Source organism: Sebastes umbrosus, chromosome 13, assembly GCF_015220745.1.
Source record: "Sebastes umbrosus isolate fSebUmb1 chromosome 13, fSebUmb1.pri, whole genome shotgun sequence".
In the NCBI taxonomy this organism is placed as follows: Eukaryota; Metazoa; Chordata; class Actinopteri; order Perciformes; family Sebastidae; genus Sebastes; species Sebastes umbrosus.
In genome coordinates this window covers 733,461-757,725 of record NC_051281.1, presented here as the reverse complement: position 1 = coordinate 757,725, position 24,265 = coordinate 733,461, and the positions used below count along the sequence as shown (strand labels likewise).

The 24,265-nt window shown below is 42.4% G+C and overlaps 1 protein-coding gene across 1 annotated transcript in view; it reads left to right on the top strand.

Moving 5' to 3' along the window:
- The first annotated feature begins 6,507 nt into the window (after nt 1–6,507).
- The window catches only part of si:dkey-91i10.2 (uncharacterized protein LOC555224 homolog), a 32,260-nt gene continuing 14,502 nt past the window's right edge, over nt 6,508–24,265 (top strand). The window contains 3 exon segments of the mRNA XM_037790514.1: nt 6,508–6,672; nt 14,079–14,848; nt 14,850–15,611. Of these exon segments, the coding sequence (XP_037646442.1) occupies nt 14,139–14,848; nt 14,850–15,611 (1,472 nt within the window). The 5' untranslated portion in view covers nt 6,508–6,672; nt 14,079–14,138.

Sequence of the window (24,265 nt, the reverse complement as noted above, 5' to 3'; positions counted from 1 at the left end):
CTCCGGAGCTCTTTATCTTTATGACGAGGTTAGTCGTATCAACGAGAGCGCCGCTCAGCATTTGCATGAATTTGTCTCCTTTGAAGCAGAAAGACTTCCTCTTTATTCCTCTCTGGGTAATAAGAGCAGGTCTGCAGGTCTGATCAGGGAAAAGCGTAATGCAAAAGAAGGACGGTGTTATCTCTCTCTGGATGATTCATCTGAAACATCTCCACCTCCCAACACATGCCGAGGTCACCGGCCACCACAGAAGAAGAGAGGAGGTTGTTTCAGAGGTTTTGAACCTTTGATAGTGCATTTAACTTCATAATGGAGGGCTATAAGACCTGACTCAGTTACCGTGTGTTTGTGAGTTCTCCTGCAAATGTCCAGCAACACAAGTCTTTTCAAAATAAACTTCCGTCTTCACAGGAAACTACTTGGTTAGGTTAGTGAGGTAAAGATGGTATTTTGGATTCAAATCAGTACAGAAGTGTTGACAGTTAATGTCAGTAATCAACTGGTTTCATGGTGATATCTGTTAGTTCATCACCTGTAGGGTGTCTCTTCCTATAGGTAGAGGAACTCAAAGTTTAAAGGAGAGAACAGACTAAAGGGTCGGAGGAGATCTCGGTCAAAAAGAACAAAAGAAGGAGAGTCACTGAGCCAGCCACGCAGTGGGCCGTCGCACCCAGATCAGCCCCCTAAACTACCTGAAGACCATCTAAACCTGAACCAAAGAAAACACGAAAACTAGAACTATACCGGAGATCTCCAGCCCAAACTAAACCAACCAGAACCCAACAGTCTGACCCAGGATGGGGGAACATTCAGGGAGGAGGAAGACGCTGCCACCGGCTGGCTGCTCTGAATGCTTCTGCCAAACTCTGCTCCTCCACTCCTCTTTATCCTCCTCCTCCTCTTCCTCCTCTTCCTCTTCCTCCTGATGAGTAACTGATCTCAGGTGCTGCATTCAGAGGACGGCAGGTAGAGAGGAGGAGAGAGAACAAGACACTCCCACTAATGCTGAGCAACGCTGCACATTCAGCCACACAGCTTGAAGTAGAAATAAATAAGTTCTCTCTCTTATCCACATGTTGTTCAGGTTCAGGTTCAGGTTCAGGTTCAGGTTCAGGTTCAGGTTCAGGTTCAGGTTCAGGTTCAGGCCACATGTAACTCACATGATTTGATCATTTTATCTTGAACATCTGAACAGCATCACATTGTGAGACTAGTTCAGACCCTCACTGTGGTTTCTGTGGCTTCTTCCTGCTACGACTCTTCATGTGAATGTGAGCTCTGAGCTGCCGTAGTAAAACCTCTGTACTGTACTACATCTCCTCAGAGACTCACCACCACTACACTCACTCTGCCTCATTAACTCTCCTCCTCCACCTCCTCCTCCTCCTCCACCTTTGATGCTCAGAGTCTAGCACCCCCCCCTCCTCCTGGTGGTGTAGGTGATGCTGACGGAGCCCCCGGGTGGTGCCTCATTAACCCACATCTCTCTGGCTGATGAGGAGGAGGAGGAGGGGGGGTGAATGTGTGAATGTGTCTGAGAGGGAAAATGTTTCCTTTGAAGAAACTCTTCAGGACCTGAATGCTAGAAGCTGTTTTCTCCTTGATTTTACAACCTGATCTACATCACCATCCATCACCATCCATCACCATCCATCACCACGTGTTACAGTCAGTCGCTGCTAACGCTGCTATCGCTGCTATCGCTGCTATCGCTGTATTCATTTATGGAGGAAGTTAGAGCTTAAAAACGAGGAAGACGTCGTTTCCTTCCTCGTGCATTCAAGCTCCTAAGGAGGGGAAAACATGCAGGCTGCTCAGCATCCAAACATCCAACTAACTATATTATATTATATCATCTTGTTGATTTAAGGTGTTTCAAATCCTAGAAATGTCTAAATGTTCTGTTCTTTTTGATATTGTAGGTCAGAATAGCCAGGTTGTACTGAGCGTTCCAGTACCCTACTATACTATTTAGTCTGCCAGAAATAGATTGAGTACGTCCCAATATGTCATATACAATATGCCAGGAATACCAGGATGTCCTCCTTCCTCCGGTCCCATTCTGCACTCTGCAGTCTGCAGGCCGGTTGTTGTTGTGGCTTCATAAAGGGAAACCAATCGGCTGTATTTCAGTGTTCGCCGCTGTGTGAAAGGTCACAGCGGTCGAGGTGTTTGAGTCCAGACGTCACGCTGTGGACAGCGAGAGGACGACAGTCTGACGTCTACCGCTGCACGCTGAGTGACATTTGTAGTTTCACCACGAGGCTTTCCTTTCACTTGACTTACAATACAGTAGAGTAAATAATAATAATATGTACTGCCACACAACGGAGAACGCTTATCTGATTTTATAAAAGCTCAGATTGATCCACTCATGATGCTCCGAGTCTTCCAGTGTGAAACCAGCGTCCAGAGTGGACGGACACGGAGGTGAACGGAGGTAGAAAGACTGATTTCAATGCCTCACAGTGAGTCTGTTCATGTCTGTCACTCCAGCTGTGTCTTCCAGCTGTGCTAACGTTAGCCTGCCTGTCTGGCACACTCACCTGCTGAGCTGAACACATTCACGCCATGTCGGTTTTAACAGTGTTTAAATGTTCTTAACTCAAACCAGTCAGAGGTCTGACTCACGTTCATGTTGTAAATTAAAATACTTGCTTGTAAAACATTAAATGTTCAGAGTTTTGTTGACATTGTGTCAGAGAGGTGTTTATTCACGTGTTAATGTATGGAGAGTCAGAGCTGCCTCAGAGGATGGTTCATCCTTCATCGTTCTCACTCCCAACTCAACAAATACCGCCGTTTGGGCAGCTCCCCTCGGCATCGGAGACCGATGCACAGAGGCACCTTTTAGCATCAGCTAACTCCAATGTAAACCCAGCCGCGCCGTTATTTGACCGTCGGAGCAGTGACGTAGTATAAATAGTGGGTGGGTCAAGAAATAAATAAATAATACTTCTAGAAATAAATAATGGGTGAAATGCAAAGAGAAAATCTGAAAAATAAATAAATAAATGCAAAAATACTTAAATAAATACATGCATTTAAAAATGTATATAAAATAAATAAAACATAAATGCAAAAATAAATAAATAAAAAATTAATCAAAAAATTAATAAAAGAAAAATAAATGAAAAAATAATACAAATAAATAAAAAAAATAATTAAATGAAATTTATATATATATATATATATATATATATATAATAAAAGATAAATAAATACATTTGAAATTAATAAGAATAAATACATAAATAAAAACATGCATTTAAAAAAAATTATGCAAAAAATTAATAAATGCAAAAATAAATTCATTAATTAAAAATAAATACATAAATAAATAAAAGGGAAATTAAACAGAAGAGTAAATGTATAAAATAATTAATACAAAGATACATAAATAAAGAAGCAAATTTAAACAGAAAACATTTTATCAATTAATGGCTACATTTATTTTTAATATTATTTTGCTATATTTATGACATTTATTTATTTATTGAATCATTTATTTTTGATTCTGGCAGGTTTCGCCCTCCATAAGAGACGGTTAGTGTTGGACTATCTGTAAATATCAACATGTCATTTTTGGGCGTGTTTTCATGTTGTTAATACCGTGCATTGATATTTTGGGTAATATATTTTATATTTAAATGTAACACCTCAGAGACAGAGAGCAGAAGATGTTTACTTGTTTTAATATTTCAGTTTATGTGTGAGTCTTCACGTCTGTGGGGAACGCTGGAGGTGTCAGAAACCAAAAAACACATTATTATCACCTCTTCTACCACACACACACACACACACGCACGCACACGCACGCACGCACACACACACACACGCACACACACACACACTGAGAGGATGAATGAAATGGGTTGGAACGGCAGGGGAACGGCTCAGTGGTTTAAACGCTCGCCGGATAAAAAGAGAAGAAATAAAATAAATAAGTGGGTCACTTCAGTCGGTTCCCCCCCCCCCCCTCAGCTTCACTGGGACGGTCACAGACGGGTTATACTGGTTATACTGGTTACTCAGGTTATTCTGGTTATACTGGTTATTCTGGTTATTCTGGTTATTCTGGTTTTACTGGTTATTCTGGTTATTCTGGTTATTCTGGTTTTACTGGTTATTCTGGTTTTACTGGGATGGGAGGAGTTGTTCATCAGAATCTGGATTAAATCATCAGATCTGGAGACAAACTGAAGCTGAAGGTGAAGCTGGATGTTTTTCTGCAGCAGGAGGCTGAATAGATCCAGAGAGGAAGGGCTGTCAATCATCCATCACTCCTGGGACGGAGCGGGGGGGGCTGACAGCCACTTGTCAAAGCTCTGGATGATGCAGCCACAGCACTCTGCATCCTCCTGGGGGGGGGGGGTGTTAACGTCAGAGACCATGTGACCTGCAGCTCTGAATGACAACATGTGGTCTGTCATCGAGAGGCTGAAGATGTTGAAGTGGATTCAGGTTTTAGTGTTTACAGACGAGGGGGGGGGGGGGTCATCATTCAGGATTCCTGCAGAGCGGAGCGGCGTTTCCCAGTCTGAGTCCTGTTTCCCAGTCTGAGTCCTGTTTCCCAGTCTGAGTCCTGTTTCCCGGTCTGAGTCGTGTTTCCCAGTCTGAGTCCTGTTTCCCAGTCTGAGTCCTGTTTCCCAGTCTGAGTCCTGTTTCCCGGTCTGAGTCCTGTTTCCCAGTCTGAGTCCTGTTTCCCGGTCTGAGTCCTGTTTCCCAGTCTGAGTCCTGTTTCCCAGTCTGAGTCCTGTTTCCCAGTCTGAGTCCTGTTTCCCGGTCTGAGTCCTGTTTCCCAGTCTGAGTCCTGTTTCCCAGTCTGAGTCCTGTTTCCCGGTCTGAGTCCTGTTTCCCAGTCTGAGTCCTGTTTCCCAGTCTGAGTCCTGTTTCCCAGTCTGAGTCCTGTTTCCCGGTCTGAGTCCTGTTTCCCAGTCTGAGTCCTGTTTCCCAGTCTGAGTCGTGTTTCCCAGTCTGAGTCCTGTTTCCCAGTCTGAGTCTCTGAGTCGTGTCTTTGACCTGAAACCCAGTTTTAGTTTTCCAGTCTCTTTTGTTTAGTTTCCGGCCGGCTGGCCTACATTACATTCATGTCTGCCAGGTAGTTATTTGAGGAATTTGTGTAATTTATTCTCTTTTCTTTGTCGTCTAAAATGTTTTACATGTTGAAACCTAACTGTTGAGTTTTAATGTGTTGATGTCAGTCGATCCAGAGTATTTCTCTTATTTTGTGTTTTAAGGAAACAGCTATTTATTTCTTAAACTGCAGTGTTTTACTTATTTTTTTATTTGATGGGAAACATTTTATTTTTTTTATTATATTATATTTATTATTTATTTTTTTTAATGTTATTTTATTTATTTTATCTTTTATTTGACAGGGACAAAGCACAAAAAAACATATTTTTTTTTTCTATTTAAATTTTGTTTATTTGATAGGGTAACATTTTATTTAAAACATTTTTATTATATTATATTTATAATTTGTTATTGTATTTATTTTATTTCATGTTATTTTATTTGATATTAGTATTTTTTTTAATTAATATTTATTTTCATTGAATCTAATTTAATTTCAATTTAGCTTAATTTTTCTATCATTTCATTATATTATTTATTTGGGAACATGTTATTTTATTTAATATTAATATTGTTTTAACTTTTAATTTTCATTAAATCTAATTTAATTCTAATTTAGCTTAATCTTCTATCATTTTATTTTATTATTTATTCGGAAACATGTTATTTTTATTATATTATATTATATTAAATTTATTGTTATTATTATTTTATTTATTTTTATTTCATGTTATTGTATTGAATTTTATCATTTATTTGACAGGGACAAAGCATAATACACATATTGCACCAGATTTGTTTTTTAAACAAAACATTTAATTTTTTATTCTATTATATTCATTACTTTTTATTGTATTAATTTTTATTTAATGTTATTTTATTTCATTTAAATATTTTTTTATTTCATTTATTTTCATTAAATCTAATTTAATTTAGCATTTGGCAAGGGCAAATGTCTAATTAAATTTATTTTTGTTTGTTTTCTTTATAGTTTATTTAAAAGGTTCATTTGCACCAGATATCGTGTTCTCCTGGGAGGACACCACCAGTATTTGTTTCCTCTCTTGTTGGTGAAACATGATGATTTCATTCAATATAAAGAGAAACTGTTGTTAGTGGAAATATAACACTGAATAATCCTCCGCAGGCTGTTTTAAAGAAAGCTGTGACTGATTCATCTCATGTTGTCTGGATGTGTGTAATCTGCTACTGTCTCCTGACAGAGAAACACTAATTATGTAATTGACTCAACGTCTAATTCAATCTGTGGAAGGAGGCCACGGTTTGTTTTACAGTATCGGGATACATCTGTGCAGCAGCTCTTCATCTCCATCTTCATCTCCTATTGCTAGTTTACGCTCAGAAACAGCAGCAGCTCACTGATTCATCTGCTTTCTTCTTCTTCTCTCTCTTTACCTGTAGCTGGAGGCCACGTCCGTCTGTCTGTCTGTCTGTCTGGAAACTCCAGACGGATCTCTGCGCTGAGAGGAGACGGAGACGAGACGGAGACGGAGGACGCCGGGCGCTCTGGGATCAGATCCATGACCTGCAGGAGGAGCGAGGCGTCGTAGAGGCCTTACTGATTAAAATGGAGTAAGTTCAGAAGATCAGCCGGCTGCAACGGGAGGATCTGCTCCCAAACCTGATCTCTGCAACACGACGCTCGCTGTGAGATAACCTCTGGTTATCAGGCAGAGACGACGCACATATTAGATCACACTCTATCTACCTACACAAGCAGAGACACACTTACACAGTTACACAGTAAAGATCTGCCACAATCTGTAGAAATACGACCAGAAACATGAACTCTCTGGTCATAATGAGAAGCTTTTATTGTGAAAATGTATCCAAAGTTATGTCTCAGAAAATTAGATTTACAAAAACAAGTTGCTTTATAAAGAAGAAAGCAACAACTTTTATTTATTTTTATTTCATGTCATTTTATTTAATTTTATCTTTTATTTTACAGAGCACAATACACATATTGCACCAGATTTGTTTTAATATTTTGTTTCTAATTAGCTTGATTTTCTATTATTTTATTTTATTATTTGGAAACAACTTATTTTAGTTTTCTTATTATATTATTTTTATATTTTTTATTGTATTTATTTTTTATTAATTTCATTTTATTTTTATATTTTTTAAATTAATTTTAAATTTTTACCATTTTATTTTCATTAAATCTAATTTTATTTTAATATAGCTTAATTTTCTATCATTTTATGTTATTATTTATTTGGAAACACGTTATCTTTTTATTATATGTATTATTTTATTTTACATATTTTATATTATTTAATATAATTGTATTAATCTTTAGTTTATTTTCATTAAATCAATTTTAATTTTGCTTAATTTTCTATCATTTTATTATTTATTTGGAAAAATGTTATTTTTTAATTTTTTATTACATTATATTCTTTATTTTTTATTTTATTTCATATTATTTTATTTTATCATTATTATTCTATTTTATTTTCATTAAATGTAATTTAATTGGAATTTAACTTTAAAATATACGACCAAAATTACAATATATTAACTTATTATGTACTGAAATATGAACTTCCAACGTCAACAAACACGTCACAACTCGTGACCTCTGAGCTTTCAGACACTTTCCACTGACGAGGTCACCGTTTCTTTATGGAGCTGGTTTTCAGCACGGAGACAATAACAGTAAAAGATCAGCGTCTAAGGGTCTACAGTAGTGTAAACCATGTAAAACAGTCCAGAGGTGTCCACACACTTTTGGCCACATCATCTAAAATGTATAAAGACTCAATAAGAAACAGACTGACTGAGCTTCAATTAATAATGGAGACACTCTGACAGCGAATCCGATCACATCAATGATTTAAGTCCTCGTTCTGATGCCGTCCTTCTTCACGCTCTCTGCCATCATATCTGGAGGAACCAGCCCCCATGCATGCTGGGACATGGTGGCTGATTTACCGTCCTGCTGGTGGGGATGAGTTATTCCTCCGTTAGCTCAGTGACGGAGGAATCAGAGAGAGCGGAGAGAGCGAGGACCTCCAGAGAGCTTTTTATTCTGGCAGTAATTCAACCAGAGAGGGAGGCGTGCTGCGCTGCACGCTGCCTGCTACACACGCACGCACGCACGCACGCACGCACGCACGCACGCACGCACGCACGCACGCACACACACACACACACACACACACACACACACACACACACACACACACACACACACACACACACACACACACACACACACACACACACACACACACACACACACACACACACACACACACACACACGGTCATGATAATTAAAGCCAAACACCACAGCAGTGCCTCCTCTCCTATCAACACCATGCACACACTCATATTAGTGTGAACCAAACAGAGTAACAGGCAGTTTAACATCAGTGAGAGACGGCTTTATGGCAATATTGGATTGTTTGGCAGCAACCTCCGGGTCTGAGAAGTGAAGCCGACGCTGAAGTGCCTTCATCCTTTCTACCCGCCAGCAGGGGGCGACTCCTCTGGTTGTATAGAAGTCTCTGAGAAAATGAGCCGTCTCCATCTTGGTTTTTGGCCGTCTCCATCTTGGTTTTTGGCCGTCTCCATCTCGGTTTTTGGCCGTCTCCATCTCGGTTTTTGACCGTCGCCATCTTGGTTTTTGGTTGTCGCCATCTTGGTTTTTGACTGTCTCCATCTTGGTTTTTGGCCGTCACCGTCTTGTTTTTTTCGCAACCAGTTGTGACACTAGAGGGTGGAGCTAAGTACAACCGAACGCTGAATAAGACATTTTTAGGCGACCAAAATGTTCTAATTAACTTTATGATGAAGTGAAAACATGCTGTGAAAGTATTAATTAGATGTAAACACGAACAACTCCCAGACCGGACAACGCCGTGGTAGCGACCTGTCAATCACCAGGTAGCCCCGCCCTAAAGCATCCCCTGCTTTATGGTCTATCTGACTCTAAATAGGACCATCATTTACTAAATGAACATCATGCTGTATTGAAGAAGACTTGAAACTAGTGATTGAGACCATAAACTCATGTTTACAATGTTTACTGAGGTCGTAAATCAAGAGAGAAGTAGGCTCATTTTCTCATAGACTTCTATAGAACCAGAGGAGTCGCCCCCTGCTGGCTGGTAGAGAGAATGCAGGTTTAAGACACTTCAGCAATATAATGAAAATCATAAAATGATGCTCTATGACACTTTTCTTTTCATGTGATTTGTTGAAAAACCTGTTTTTAATTTTGACTTCCAGTCCTCCGTTTCACTTCAGATCAACACATTAATGTCCTTGTGTTTTTATTATTTTGCAGAACCATGAATTTAATAAACAGCCAACAAATGAGATTAGAGGCGAAGCTCCGTGTTGGAGGTGACTGATTAACTCTGACGGCTGCGTAGCTTTTGCTTACGTCCGAGCATGCGAGGAATGGAGATTTATCAGTTACTGCAAAAGCTGCAGAGACGCGTGGCGGCCTATTCGTGCTCCGGCATTAGAGAGCGTTACAGAGTCTAAAGATGATTTGGGTTTTATTATTCAGCTAATGCATCACGGATGAGCCCTCTGAGTCCCTGTTTCATAATCACAGCTGCTGCAGACGGCGATGGAGACACAACACGAGATAGGATGATGGACGTTGACATGCTATTTGTTCTCATTACAGAGACCCAGTATACCGTTCTACCACGTTACCAGCTCTCTACTATCTACAGTTGCAGTCTGATCAGTCTGAAAGAGACAACCAGTTATCTTCATTACTGTCCCCTCAGCTCAGCGTCATTTCCTCTCCCATCTTTGTCTCTTTTACCGAACTCTCTGTCTCTGTATCTGTCTCTCCATCTCATGTTTTAATAGCCTGACAAGCAGGCCAATAATCCCTCTATTATTATTCTTGCTGCAGAGAAAGAGAGGAAGCCTGAGGGGGGAAGACGGGGAGCTGTTTCTATAAAATGAATGTGATTATTCTGGTGGAGGAACCAATGCTTCAGAGACACTGTGCTGATCCAATATTCCTATAATGTATAATACTGTGTGGACCGAGCCGTCGTCCTCGTGGCTGAAGACAAATCTCTGTCACATGGTCGAGGACGGTGATACCAGTAGAAGAGCTGAGCTGCATTATCAACACTACAGAAGAGATAAAATATCATAATTAGGGCTGTCAATCGATTAAAATAGTTAATCCCACATTTTCTATCTGTTCAAAATGAACCTTAAAGGGAGATTTGTCAAGTATTTAATCCTCTTATCAACATGGGAGTGGACAAATATGCTGCTTTATGCAAATGTATGTATATATTTATTATTGTAAATCAATTAACAACACAAATCAATGACAGATATTGATCCAGAAACCCTCACAGGTACTGCATTTAGCATAAAACAATATGCTCCAATCATAACATGTCAAACTGCAGCCCAACAGGCAACAACAGCTGTCAGTGTGTCAGTGTGCTGACTTGACTATGACTTGCCCCAAACTGCATGTGATTATCATAAAGTGGGCATGTCTGTAAAGGGGAGACTCGTGGGTACCCATAGAACCCATTTACATTCACTGATCTGGAGGTCATAGGTCAAGTGACCTCTTTGAAAATGGACATGACAGTTTTTCCTCTCCAACATTTAGTGTAAGTTTAGCCTCCTTCACGACAAGCTAGTATTCAGGTCATTGAGTCAGTTAGTGAGGGCATCCTCACATTACCACTCCCTTTTTTGTTTACTTTTTTTCTGCCAAAATTAGGCGGATGTCATCAGCATATTGACATATATATAGGTTAGCTGTGATGTGAAGTGATTTGTAGTAAATTGGATTAAAACTTGCAGACATATTTACAGCGTACAGAGTTTCTCTGCACAGACTGATACCAGAGACAGTTCAGAAAGGAGACGGCACACTGAGAGTCAGTTTCTGGATCTGTGTCAGGTGGGTTTCTCCTCGGCCCCGCCCCCTTTAGGACGCCACCGGCAGGTCCTGAGTCTCTTAACTCCAACGGGAGAAGTGAACGAGAACACAGATTATGACCGATTCTTTCTCCCCGAAGTTACCAAAGTAAATATTTTTCACAAGCTGCATATCTTCTGAACATTCTGGCACTAAAAATGACATTTTTCAGACGGACAAATCAGGAGAACCTTTCTCTGTCTCAGAAACACTCACTCACAAGATCTGACAACTAATGTTCGCTAACGGCTTAGCTAACTAATTTTCGTAATGCTGTTAGCTGTGTAAACATCTAATGTTATCAAGAGGAAATATAAATACATTATGCAAATATAATCCAATCTGCTTTCATCCATCTACACAACGTTCACAACACAAGGGGGGAGGCGAACATGCCATGACCACGCCCACAGATGTTATAGACCACGCCCACAGATGTTATAGACCACGCTAACAGATGTTATAGACCACGCCCACAGATGTTATAGACCACGCCCACAGATGTTATAGACCACGCTAACAGATGTTATAGACCACGCCCACAGATGTTATAGACCACGCCCACAGATGTTATAGACCACGCTAACAGATGTTATAGACCACGCTAACAGATGTTATAGACCACGCTAACAGATGTTATAGACCACGCCCACAGATGTTATAGACCACGCCAACAGATGTTATAGACCACGCTAACAGATGTTATAGACCACGCCCACAGATGTTATAGACCACGCTAACAGATGTTATAGACCACGCCCACAGATGTTATAGACCACGCCCACAGATGTTATAGACCACGCTAACAGATGTTATAGACCACGCCCACAGATGTTATAGACCACGCTAACAGATGTTATAGACCACGCCCACAGATGTTATAGACCATGCTAACAGATGTTATAGACCACACTAACAGATGTTATAGACCACGCTAACATGTTATAGACCACGCTAACATGTTATAGACCACGCCCACAGATGTTATAGACCACGCTAACAGATGTTATAGACCACGCTAACATGTTATAGACCACGCTAACATGTTATAGACCACGCCCACAGATGTTATAGACCACGCTAACAGATGTTATAGACCACGCCCACAGATGTTATAGACCACGCCCACAGATGTTATAGACCATGCTAACAGATGTTATAGACCACGCTAACAGATGTTATAGACCACGCTAACAGATGTTATAGACCACGCTAACAGATGTTATAGACCACGCCCACAGATGTTATAGACCATGCTAACAGATGTTATAGACCACGCTAACAGATGTTAAAGACCACGCCCACAGATGTTATAGACCATGCTAACAGATGTTATAGACCATGCTAACAGATGTTATAGACCACGCTAACAGATGTTATAGACCACGCTAACAGATGTTATAGACCACGCCCACAGATGTTATAGACCATGCTAACAGATGTTATAGACCATGCTAACAGATGTTATAGACCACGCTAACAGATGTTAAAGACCACGCCCACAGATGTTATAGACCATGCTAACAGATGTTATAGACCATGCTAACAGATGTTATAGACCACGCTAACAGATGTTATAGACCACGCCCACAGATGTTATAGACCACGCTAACAGATGTTATAGACCACGCCCACAGATGTTATAGACCACGCCCACAGATGTTATAGACCATGCTAACAGATGTTATAGACCACGCTAACAGATGTTATAGACCAACGCTAACAGATGTTATAGTAGACCACGCTAACAGATGTTATAGACCACGCCCACAGATGTTATAGACCACGCTAACAGTTGTTATAGACCACGCTAACAGATGTTATAGACCACGCCCACAGATGTTATAGACCACGCTAACAGATGTTATAGACCCACGCTAACAGATGTTATAGACCATGCTAACAGATGTTATAGACCACGCCCACAGATGTTAAAGACCACGCCCACAGATGTTATAGACCACGCTAACAGATGTTATAGACCACGCCCACAGATGTTATAGACCACGCCACAGATGTTATAGACCACGCTAACAGATGTTATAGACCATGCTAACAGATGTTATAGACCATGCTAACAGATGTTAAAGACCACGCCCACAGATGTTATAGACCATGCTAACAGATGTTATAGACCATGCTAACAGATGTTATAGACCACGCCCACAGATGTTATAGACCACGCTAACAGATGTTATAGGACCACGCTAACAGATGTTATAGACCATGCTAACAGATGTTATAGACCACGCTAACAGATGTTAAAGACCACGCCCACAGATGTTATAGACCATGCTAACAGATGTTATAGACCATGCTAACAGATGTTATAGACCACGCCCACAGATGTTAAAGACCACGCCCACAGATGTTATAGACCACGCTAACAGATGTTATAGACCATGCTAACAGATGTTATAGACCACGCCCACAGATGTTATAGACCACGCTAACAGATGTTATAGACCATGCTAACAGATGTTATAGACCACGCTAACAGATGTTAAAGACCACGCCCACAGATGTTATAGACCACGCTAACAGTTGTTATAGACCACGCTAACAGATGTTATAGACCACGCCCACAGATGTTATAGACCATGCTAACAGATGTTATAGACCATGCTAACAGATGTTATAGACCACGCCCACAGATGTTAAAGACCACGCTAACAGATGTTATAGACCACGCCCACAGATGTTATAGACCACGCCCACAGATGTTATAGACCACGCCCACAGATGTTAAAGACCACGCTAACAGATGTTATAGACCACGCCCACAGATGTTATAGACCACGCCCACAGATGTTATAGACCACGCCCACAGATGTTATAGACCACGCTAACAGATGTTAAAGACCACGCCCACAGATGTTATAGACCACGCCCACAGATGTTATAGACCACGCCCACAGATGTTATAGACCACGCTAACAGATGTTATAGACCACGCCCACAGATGTTATAGACCATGCTAACAGAAAGGCAGCATGGTAAACAATCTCATTATATCTCTGTCTCTGTCTCTGTCTGTGTCTCTGCAGGCTGCAGATGTTCGTACCTGCTGACAGCGTGTCTGAGCGCCGCTCGCTCAGCCCGCCGCCATGCCGGACGTAAAGCCTCCACTGCCATGTGACTACCCCTCCGCCTCCTCAGCCGCAGCCTCCGCCGGCTCTCCCGCTGGCTGCGCCCCCCACCACCACCTCGTCATCGACATGGAGCCCTGCGTCGCCAACCTCCCACTGTCCCCCGACCCCTTGTCCTCCTTCCCCCGCCACAGACCCGCCGTCCCTCACTACCCGCTCATGGCCCGCTGTAACAGCAGCACCCTGCTCACCAACCTGGGCCTGAGGTACTGCTCCAGCAGGCCGGGCCCTCTGGGGGCCCCGGACCCGGCCCCGGGCTCCTGCACCCACACGGGAAGCACCGGCGGCCGGCCGTACAGGAGCATGGAGAACCTGAACTGGAACTCGGTGGCAGATTCTGGCCTGTATGCGTTCAGTGCTGCCCCCTACAGGAGCGTGGACAGCGAGTTTATTCTACGCTACACCTCCACCAGCCACTGGTACGACGGGCCCCCCGATGGATCTATGATGGGAGCCCCCAACCAGGAGAGCCTGGCGTTCTACCCTCGACTTCCCAGGAAGGACCTGCCGCTCTTCCCCCAGCTGCTGTTTCCAGGTGGTGTCGACGAATGGGACGCGAGGAAGGGCCTGAGGGAGAAACTCCGCCTCCAGAGCGCGAGGTCATCAGTCGAGTATCTGAAGCCCCTCCCACTGCGACCTCAGGTGATCCCAGTACACTCGACGGTTTGCTGGGTCCAGACCGCCGTGCACAATGCGCATCACCAGCCCCGAGGAGATCAAGCAGGAGGTGCTGAGGCGCCTGCAGCTCCGGCGGCAGAACAGCAGCCCCAACCTGGCTCTCCACAGCTCCCCGTCCAGCCCCAAAGTGGTGAAGACCTCCTACACGACAGACAACATCGCAGGTAACGGATCTGATTCTGCACCGGAGCGCCCCAGACCTCCCGTGGGACGCCTACACATCCCAACGTTCGAGGAGTTTAAGAGGATGAGGCAGAAGGAGGGCAAAGAGTCCACAGCTGGTTCTGTGGTCTCTGGAACATCTGAGACATCATCAGACCGTAAGACACCTCCTTCTGATCGGACCGTCCCCGAGTCAAGCTCTAGTGGAGGACACCGAGAGCAGCGAGAGGATTCAGAGGAGGTGCAGGGAGAGACCTCAGAGAGACCTCCTTGTATCTCCACCTCCGTCTCCAGCTCGTACTCTCCCATCCGCACCGGCCCGTCTCCACGATCGCCCCTGCAGCCGCTGGCCAGCTCGGCCCAGGAGAAGGCCCTCGCCCTCGGCGGCGACGGGAGCAGCAGGCGCAGGAGGAGCAGCCTGGAACCGGCCGGGTCGGTCCCCTTCCCGCCCAGCAGGGAGAACTGGGGTCGGCCCTCCAGCTGCTGCCCGGCGCTCCTCCTGGAGGGGACCGACCTGTCCAGCTACGGAGCCAAGATCTACAAGATGAAGGACGGCCTCATCGGCTCGGCGCTGGACCTCATCAAGAAGAGGTCAGTCTGGGAGTAGTCAGGAGTATTCAGATCCTTTACTAAAATACCACAAAGTTAAAATACTCCATCACATGTAAAAGTCCTGTCATGTACATTAAGTACATTTTGCTGGTCGTACTTCACTAGTTTTATGAAAAGTAAAAGAAGAACCATCAATGGAAAAGCTCAAGTAAAGTCCCTCAAAATGCCTCCAGCAACACAAAGTAGAGCTGAGGTTGATGGGAATGTCAATAGTTTTTTTTTTGTGATCACTTTTTTTTAAATTGAGATTTAAGATATGCACTGGAAATAAATAGCAAAAATTACAGGACTTTTACTTGTAGTCGAGTACTTTTACACTGACTGTAGTATTGCTGCTATTACGATCATAATCTGAATACTTCTCCTACCAGTTACAGTGAGTTGTGTTTGACTCCACCTTTCCAGCTGCAGGGAGACAAATGAGAACAAAGGCTCAGTGATTTCTGTTTTCTCTGTTAGAGACGGGAGTATTTCACCACGCTGCTTCTAAACCCAGTTAATGTCTCTGATGGTGAAGTTAGATCCTGTAGTAGTAGGCATCATGTGAGCCCTGCAGCCAGACCAGACCGTGGTCTCGGTGTGTAGATCCTGTACTAGTAGACATGATGTGAGCCCTGCGACCAGACCAGACCAGACCGTGGTCTCGGTGTGTAGATCCTGTACTAGTAGACATGATGTGAGCCCTGCGACCAGACCAGACCAGACCGTGGTCTCGGTGTGTAGATCCTGTACTAGTAGACATGATGTGAGCCCTGCGACCAGACCAGACCAGACCGTGGTCTCGGTGTGTAGATCCTGTACTAGTAGACATGATGTGAGCCCTGCGACCAGACCAGACCAGACCGTGGTCTCGGTGTGTAGATCCTGTACTAGTAGACATCATGTGAGCCCTGCGACCAGACCAGACCACACCGTGGTCTCGGTGTGTAGATCCTGTACTAGTAGACATCATGTGAGCCCTGCAGCCAGACCAGACCGTGGTATCGGTGTGTAGATCCTGTACTAGTAGACATGATGTGAGCCCTGCGACCAGACCAGACCAGGACCGTGGTCTCGGTGTGTAGATCCTGTACTAGTAGACATGATGTGAGCCCTGCAGCCAGACCAGACCAGACCGTGGTCTCGGTGTGTAGATCCTGTACTAGTAGGCATCATGTGAGCCCTGCAGCCAGACCAGACCAGACCGTGGTATCGGTGTGTAGATCCTGTACTAGTAGACATGATGTGAGCCCTGCGACCAGACCAGACCAGACCAGACCGTGGTCTCGGTGTGTAGATCCTGTACTAGTAGACATGATGTGAGCCCTGCAGCCAGACCAGACCACACCGTGGTATCGGTGTGTAGATCCTGTACTAGTAGACATGATGTGAGCCCTGCAGCCAGACCAGACCAGGACCGTGGTCTCGGTGTGTAGATCCTGTACTAGTAGACATGATGTGAGCCCTGCAGCCAGACCAGACCAGACCGTGGTCTCGGTGTGTAGATCCTGTACTAGTAGACATGATGTGAGCCCTGCGGCCAGACCAGACCAGACCGTGGTCTCGGTGTGTAGATCCTGTACTAGTAGACATGATGTGAGCCCTGCAGCCAGACCAGACCAGACCGTGGTCTCGGTGTGTAGATCCTGTACTAGTAGACATGATGTGAGCCCTGCGACCAGACCAGACCAGACCAGACTGTGGTCTCGGTGTGTAGATCCTGTACTAGTAGACATGATGTGAGCCCTGCAGCCAGACCAGACCACACCGTGGTATCGTGTGTAGATCCTGTACTAGTAGACATCATGTGAGCCCTGCAGCCAGACCAGACCGTGGTCTCGGTGTGTAGATCCTGTACTAGTAGACATGATGTGAGCCCTGCGACCAGACCAGACCAGACCGTGGTCTCGGTGTGTAGATCCTGTACTAGTAGACATCATGTGAGCCCTGCGACCAGACTAGACCACACCGTGGTCTCGGTGTGTAGATCCTGTACTAGTAGACATGAGGTGAGCCCTGCGACCAGACCAGACCACACCGTGGTCTCGGTGTGTAGATCCTGTACTAGTAGACATGATGTGAGCCCTGCGACCAGACCAGACCAGACCAGATCAGACCGTGGTCTCGGTGTGTAGATCCTGTACTAGTAGACATGATGTGAGCCCTGCGACCAGACCAGACCAGACCAGACCGTGGTCTCGGTGTGTAGATCCTGTACTAGTAGACATGATGTGAGCCCTGCAGCCAGACCAGACCACACCGTGGTATCGGTGTGTAGATCCTGTACTAGTAGACATGATGTGAGCCCTGCAGCCAGACCAGACCAGACCGTGGTCTCGGTGTGTAGATCCTGTACTAGTAGACATGATGTGAGCCCTGCAGCCAGATCAGACCAGACCGTGGTCTCGGTGTGTAGATCCTGTACTAGTAGACATGATGTGAGCCCTGCGACCAGACCAGACCAGACCGTGGTCTCGGTGTGTAGATCCTGTACTAGTAGACATGATGTGAGCCCTGCAGCCAGACCAGACCAGACCGTGGTCTCGGTGTGTAGATCCTGTACTAGTAGACATGATGTGAGCCCTGCGACCAGACCAGACCAGACCAGACTGTGGTCTCGGTGTGTAGATCCTGTACTAGTAGACATGATGTGAGCCCTGCAGCCAGACCAGACCAGACCGTGGTCTCGGTGTGTAGATCCTGTACTAGTAGACATCATGTGAGCCCTGCAGCCAGACCAGACCAGACCGTGGTCTCGGTGTGTAGATCCTGTACTAGTAGACATCATGTGAGCCCTGCAGCCAGACCAGACCAGACCGTGGTCTCGGTGTGTAGATCCTGTACTAGTAGACATCATGTGAGCCCTGCAGCCAGACCAGACCACACCGTGGTCTCGGTGTGTAGATCCTGTACTAGTAGACATGATGTGAGCCCTGCGACCAGACCAGACCACACCGTGGTATCAGTGTGTACCGGTCCATCTGTCTGAGCCCGTGTGTGTGTTGTTGTCGTGTTATCCATTTATCTCAGTTATTGTGCTAACAGCTGTTGGAGCTGATGGGGTTGGCTCTGCAGACGAGACTAGAGACTGGAGACTAGAGACGGTGGGTGGTGAAGCTGGCATGAAGCAGGACGACAGCCTGGACGACTGGCAGCGTCCGTCCTCCCTTTACTGTCCGTCAGCTGGCTCAATAATACATAAATAATACACAATACATGCACAAGGACAAACAGGAGGAGGTGTGTTTTACACTCTGGTGCCAGTCCAGGCCTCCATGCAATGTAAATATTAGACCCTGAACTCAGACTGGATGAGACCCCCCCTGTGATAGATGGAGATACAGACGCTATCTCTCCTCTCTCTGACTGTCGCTCTTTGTCTGCTCTGCTCAGAGGAATGATGGATGTCTGGAGCTCGACTGCATGAAGGCAGCGAGGAAAGAGCTGCTGTGTGTCTTTGTGTTGTAAATGTTCAGTATGTGAGCGAGCAGAGCTGCAGCTGCAACTACAGCTTGAATTTACAATTCATTTATAGAATCTATTATTATAATCTAATATTATTATTATTATTATTATTATTATTATTATTATACTGTATGACGTCTTCAAACGGCTTGTTTTATCCGATCAACACAACAACAAGATCAAGAGTCCACAGCCATGCTAGCAGGTGTTTGAGGTGTTTTGAGCTACATGCGAACATGCTGATGCTGAGCAGGTGTGATGTTTAACATCTTAGCTTAGCACGGCATTAGCTTTTTTTGTGATAAAATGTTTTGTATAGTAATTTAAGATATGCTATGGAAATAAATAGCAAAAATTACATAATTATAAACAAAACATTAATTAAAAATAAATTAATAAATACAAAATTAATTAATTAAATAAAAAAACTGAATTAAAATAAAATAATCAAAATATTTAAATTAAAAATCTAAATAAATAACAAATATTACATAATTTTACACAACATTAATAATAAATAAATAAATGGAATAAAAATAAAAAATAAATAAAGGTAAAATATTTAAAATAATAATAAAAAAAGATAAACCTACAAAAACAAATAAAAAACAGAACTGATGGCAACAGAATGACATTTTTTAAAAATCTTTTTGTGATAATTTTTTTAATTGAGATTTAAGATATGCTTTAGAGATAAATAACATAATTATAAATAAAACATTAATTGAAAATAAATATATCACATTAAATTGTAAATTAAAAAACAAAAAATATACAAATATATTTAGAATAATAATAATAATAAAAAATAAAAATAAACCCACAAAAACACAACAGAGCTAATGGTGATCGGATGTCATGAGTTTTGTAAATATTTGGTCATAAACCAAAGTATTGGACACATTCAAATGTTGACCTGATGATGGCGCTGGATGAAATGTCAGAAGAACATGAATGTTTGTACCAATTTTTATGACAATCCATCCAGTAGTTGTTGAATCATTTGACTAAAAACTCCAAATGTGAACCTCATGGTGGCGCTAGAGAAAATTCATTGGATCCCCAAAGTCAGTAGGATTACTCCTCTTGAGACAATAAATAAAACTCCGCTGAAATCCATCCAATAGTTATTGAGATATTTCAGTCTGGACCAAAATGACACACATCGCCATCCCATAGTGTCGCTAAAATCTAAAATATGTTCAGTTTGTGAAGATATAAAACAGAGAAAAGCAGCAAATCACATTTAAGAAGCTCCAGCCAGAGAGTGTTCTGCATTTTACTTGATTAATAACTCAAACAGTTAATTGATTATTTGTCTCCCAATCGATTCATTCCAGCCCTCTCATCGAGTCTACTGACAGCAGCTCACGTTCAACATTGTTTATCCCGAGAGGATTCATCTTTCATGTTCGAAAAGCTCCCATAATGCAACACACTGTGATTTAAACTTGACCTGAGGCGGCTCTGTGAATATTTTAATACTTGGAGATTTATTAATTAAACATGACTGTATTCTGTGTGATCTCTGCACCCGGAGCTATTTGACTTCCAACAACAAGTCTTTAAGTGTTTCATGAAGCCAAACTCGCTGACGGAGCGTAAACAGCTCTGGTTGTATTGTCACGGTAATATTCAGATTATTACCAGACTCCGGGTCTGAAAAGTGAAGCCTGAAGTGCCTTAGACCTGCATTCTGTCTAACAGCCAGCAGGGGGCGACTCCTCTGGTTGCTAAAAGAAGTCTGGTCATATAGAAGTCTATCAGTGTGTTCCAACAGTACTTCTTTATTTACACTTACTACTTTGAGTGCATAAGTGCGTTCACACTGGGAAGTACGGCAAAATGCAGTGCACTCAAAACGGTCAGATTGTTGAGTGTGGAACGCTGGACACTTTCCACACTCAACAGTCGCCATCTTGGCTACGTAGCGGAAGGGGCGGAGCCACGACCACTATTCAAACAGACGTAGATAACAGAATAAAACAATACAATACGTAAACATACCGGTGCATTTTCAGCCAACAGGAGGACACATCGTAGGCGACGACGTTGGAAACGTAATTTACACTCTGCTTTCATTTTGTTTCAGAAGATATTTTGGCGGGTAGCGACACGCGGTCAAATGTTGCGATCGTCATTTCCGGTCAGTGCGCCGCAGAGTATTCGATTTGAGACGACCCTACCCCGTTGAAATTTACGCACTACTCAAGTGAGTACAGAGTGCACAGAGTGCACTACATTGAAGTGTACTTCTGGAAGTACGTGGATTGGAACACACTGTATGAGAAAAACCACGATGGTGACGGCCAAAAAACAAGATAGTTTAGCTGTGATATGTAGTTGACTTAGTTGACGTTCCGTCTCCTCAAATATCCGACTCAACATGAGGTCTTGTTATTTAAATGGTTCTTATACATAACAGTCTTCTCTGAGCTCCGTCCTTCCAGAACCAGTTAAACTGCTGAGCTCTTTCTGGACACGTCACGAAACACTCTCTCAACATCCCTCTGATGCTCCGTCAAACTTTAACACACGTCTCTCATATTAAACTACAGCTAAACTCTAGAAACTAGTTTGTGTTACAACAAAGCTCAGATGAAAGGTGTCCAGACGTCCTAAACCGGTGCCAGTGAGGCGTAAAGGCCGATATAATGAATGCAGGTCGGTTCTCCTTCAGACAAACTGTCATTAAAGGCGTCTCCTCCTCAGTATCAGCTGTCAGCCAGCGGATGATGCATGGGGAGTAATAACCTGCAGTTTAATTCATCAGGAAACTCTGGATGTGATAGATCACCGCTCAACGTGGCGCCATGTCACTCTGAAATTAGCCCGCCTGTCACTTTCCACTGATGCATATCACTCCAATGAAATAGATTTATGAGTGTGCATCTAATAGAGACGGATAAATAGAAAGTCAGTAGACATGAATACAGTTCACTCAGAGTCTCAGAGAGGAGCTGCTTTAATGCTTCACTTCCTATAAAACCCCACTGAACGGAAGACGAGGACGGAGACACCGTGACGTTACACACTGGTTTGGTGACTCCCGTTTTGAAGCCTCCAGTTTGGCATTTCGGCTGTCGTCATCTTGGTTTTTGTCTGTCGCCATCTTGGATGATTTCCTGTTTTCTATCAGTGTAAACTGAATATCTTTGGTTTTCAGACTGTTGATCAGATAAAACAAACATTTTGAAGATGACACTTTGAGTTCTGATGAGGCATTTTTCACTAAATTCCAACATTTCAAAGATTTAACAATTTATCAGTTGATCATAAAAGTAGTAGGTCAATAATGGAAATAATCTGTAGTTACATCTCAATTTAAAATAAACAATAAAGATAGTTTAAGAGATTGGGATTGAGATGATTTTTTTATTTTAATGTTTTTATTTTTATTTTAAATAACTTTATTTATTTTAATTTCCATTTTTGTAATAACACAATTTTAAATATTTATTTTTATTTACAATTTATTTTATTTTATTCATTTATTCATTTTTAATTCTTTTTTTGTTTATTATTGTTATTTATTTTCCAGTGCATATATATATATATATATATATATATTATATCTCAATGAAATAATTTTATCACAAAACATTTCAAATATAATAATTCATCAGTTAATCAAAAATGTAGTTGACAGTAGATGATTTGAAATATTTGTATTTAATTTATATTTACATTTTGTGTAGTGTTTTAAATATTAAAATTTATTTTGTATTTTCATTTAATATTTTTGTATTATTTTAAATATTTTTTTTATTCTTATTTTAATTTCAATTTACAATTTGTCATTTTATTTTATTCATTTATTTATTTTTTAATTAATGTTTTATTTATAATTATGTAATTTTTGTTATTTATTTCCAGTGCATATCTTATATCTCAATGAAATATATATATATATATATATGTATATATAATGTTATGATTTAACAATTTATCGATTGTCAGTAATGTAAATAATCTGTAGTGACAGCACTATTTTAAACAAACAATAAGGGCCGTTTAAGAGACCGGGATAAGACAAAGAAAATACCAACATAATGTACAAAACCCAACCCTGACCACCCATCCCCCCCTCTCCTCTTACAGACTCCACTTTGGAGGAAGAAATGTCAATAATTCAGGAATTTGCAGCCTTTCTTTGTTTCTGAGAGTCAGACGTTGTAGAGACTCTATTACAGGTTTTAACCTCTGAGTCTATTAAACCTGCTGAGCCAATAAAGAACCACAAACACATTTAATTTACACATAATAATCTGTAAAACTGCTGTAACAGGAGTCTTTCTCTTACAGTGGTATTATATTTCCCTCTCGTGCCAGCTGGACCGTGAAGCTCAAACACTAAATCAATATATCCTGTCTATATATATATATAGTTCCTGTTGTGAATAATGTGTGGAAGCAGAATTTAAAGCTGTGTGCATTATTTTAAAGCTCGACTAATCAATATGACTACATGTAATGTGAAAGGGGAACCCACGGGGATTTATTAGCTTTTAAAGCCTCGTTCAGCTCGTTGTTTTGGTTTGGTGGCACATTTGTTCCCCTCAGTTTGATTTACTGACTAAAATAAACAGAATCTGAGCCAAACCAAGATGGAGATTGCCAGAAACCAAGATGGAGACGTCCAAAAACCAAGATGGTGACGGCCAAAAACCAAGATGGAGACGGCCAGAAACCAAGATGGAGACGGCCAGAAACCAAGATGGTGACGGCCAGAAACCAAGATGGAGACGTCCAAAAACCAAGATGGTGACGGCCAAAAACCAAGATGGAGACGGCCAGAAACCAAGATGGAGACGGCCAGAAACCAAGATGGTGACGGCCAGAAACCAAGATGGAGACGTCCAAAAACCAAGATGGTGACGGCCAAAAACCAAGATGGTGAGTGACAGAAACCAAGATGGTGACGACCAAAAACCAAGATGGTGACGGCCAGAAATCAAGATGGAGACGGACAAAAACCAAGATGGAGACGGCAAGAAACCAAGATGGAGACGGCAAGAAACCAAGATGGAGACGGCCAAAAACCAAGATGGAGACGGCAAGAAACCAAGATGGAGACGGCCAAAAACCAAGATGGCGACGGTCAAAAACCAAGATGGAGACAGCAAGAAACCAAGATGGCGACGGTCAAAAACCAAGATGGAGACGGCAAGAAACCAAGATGGTGATGG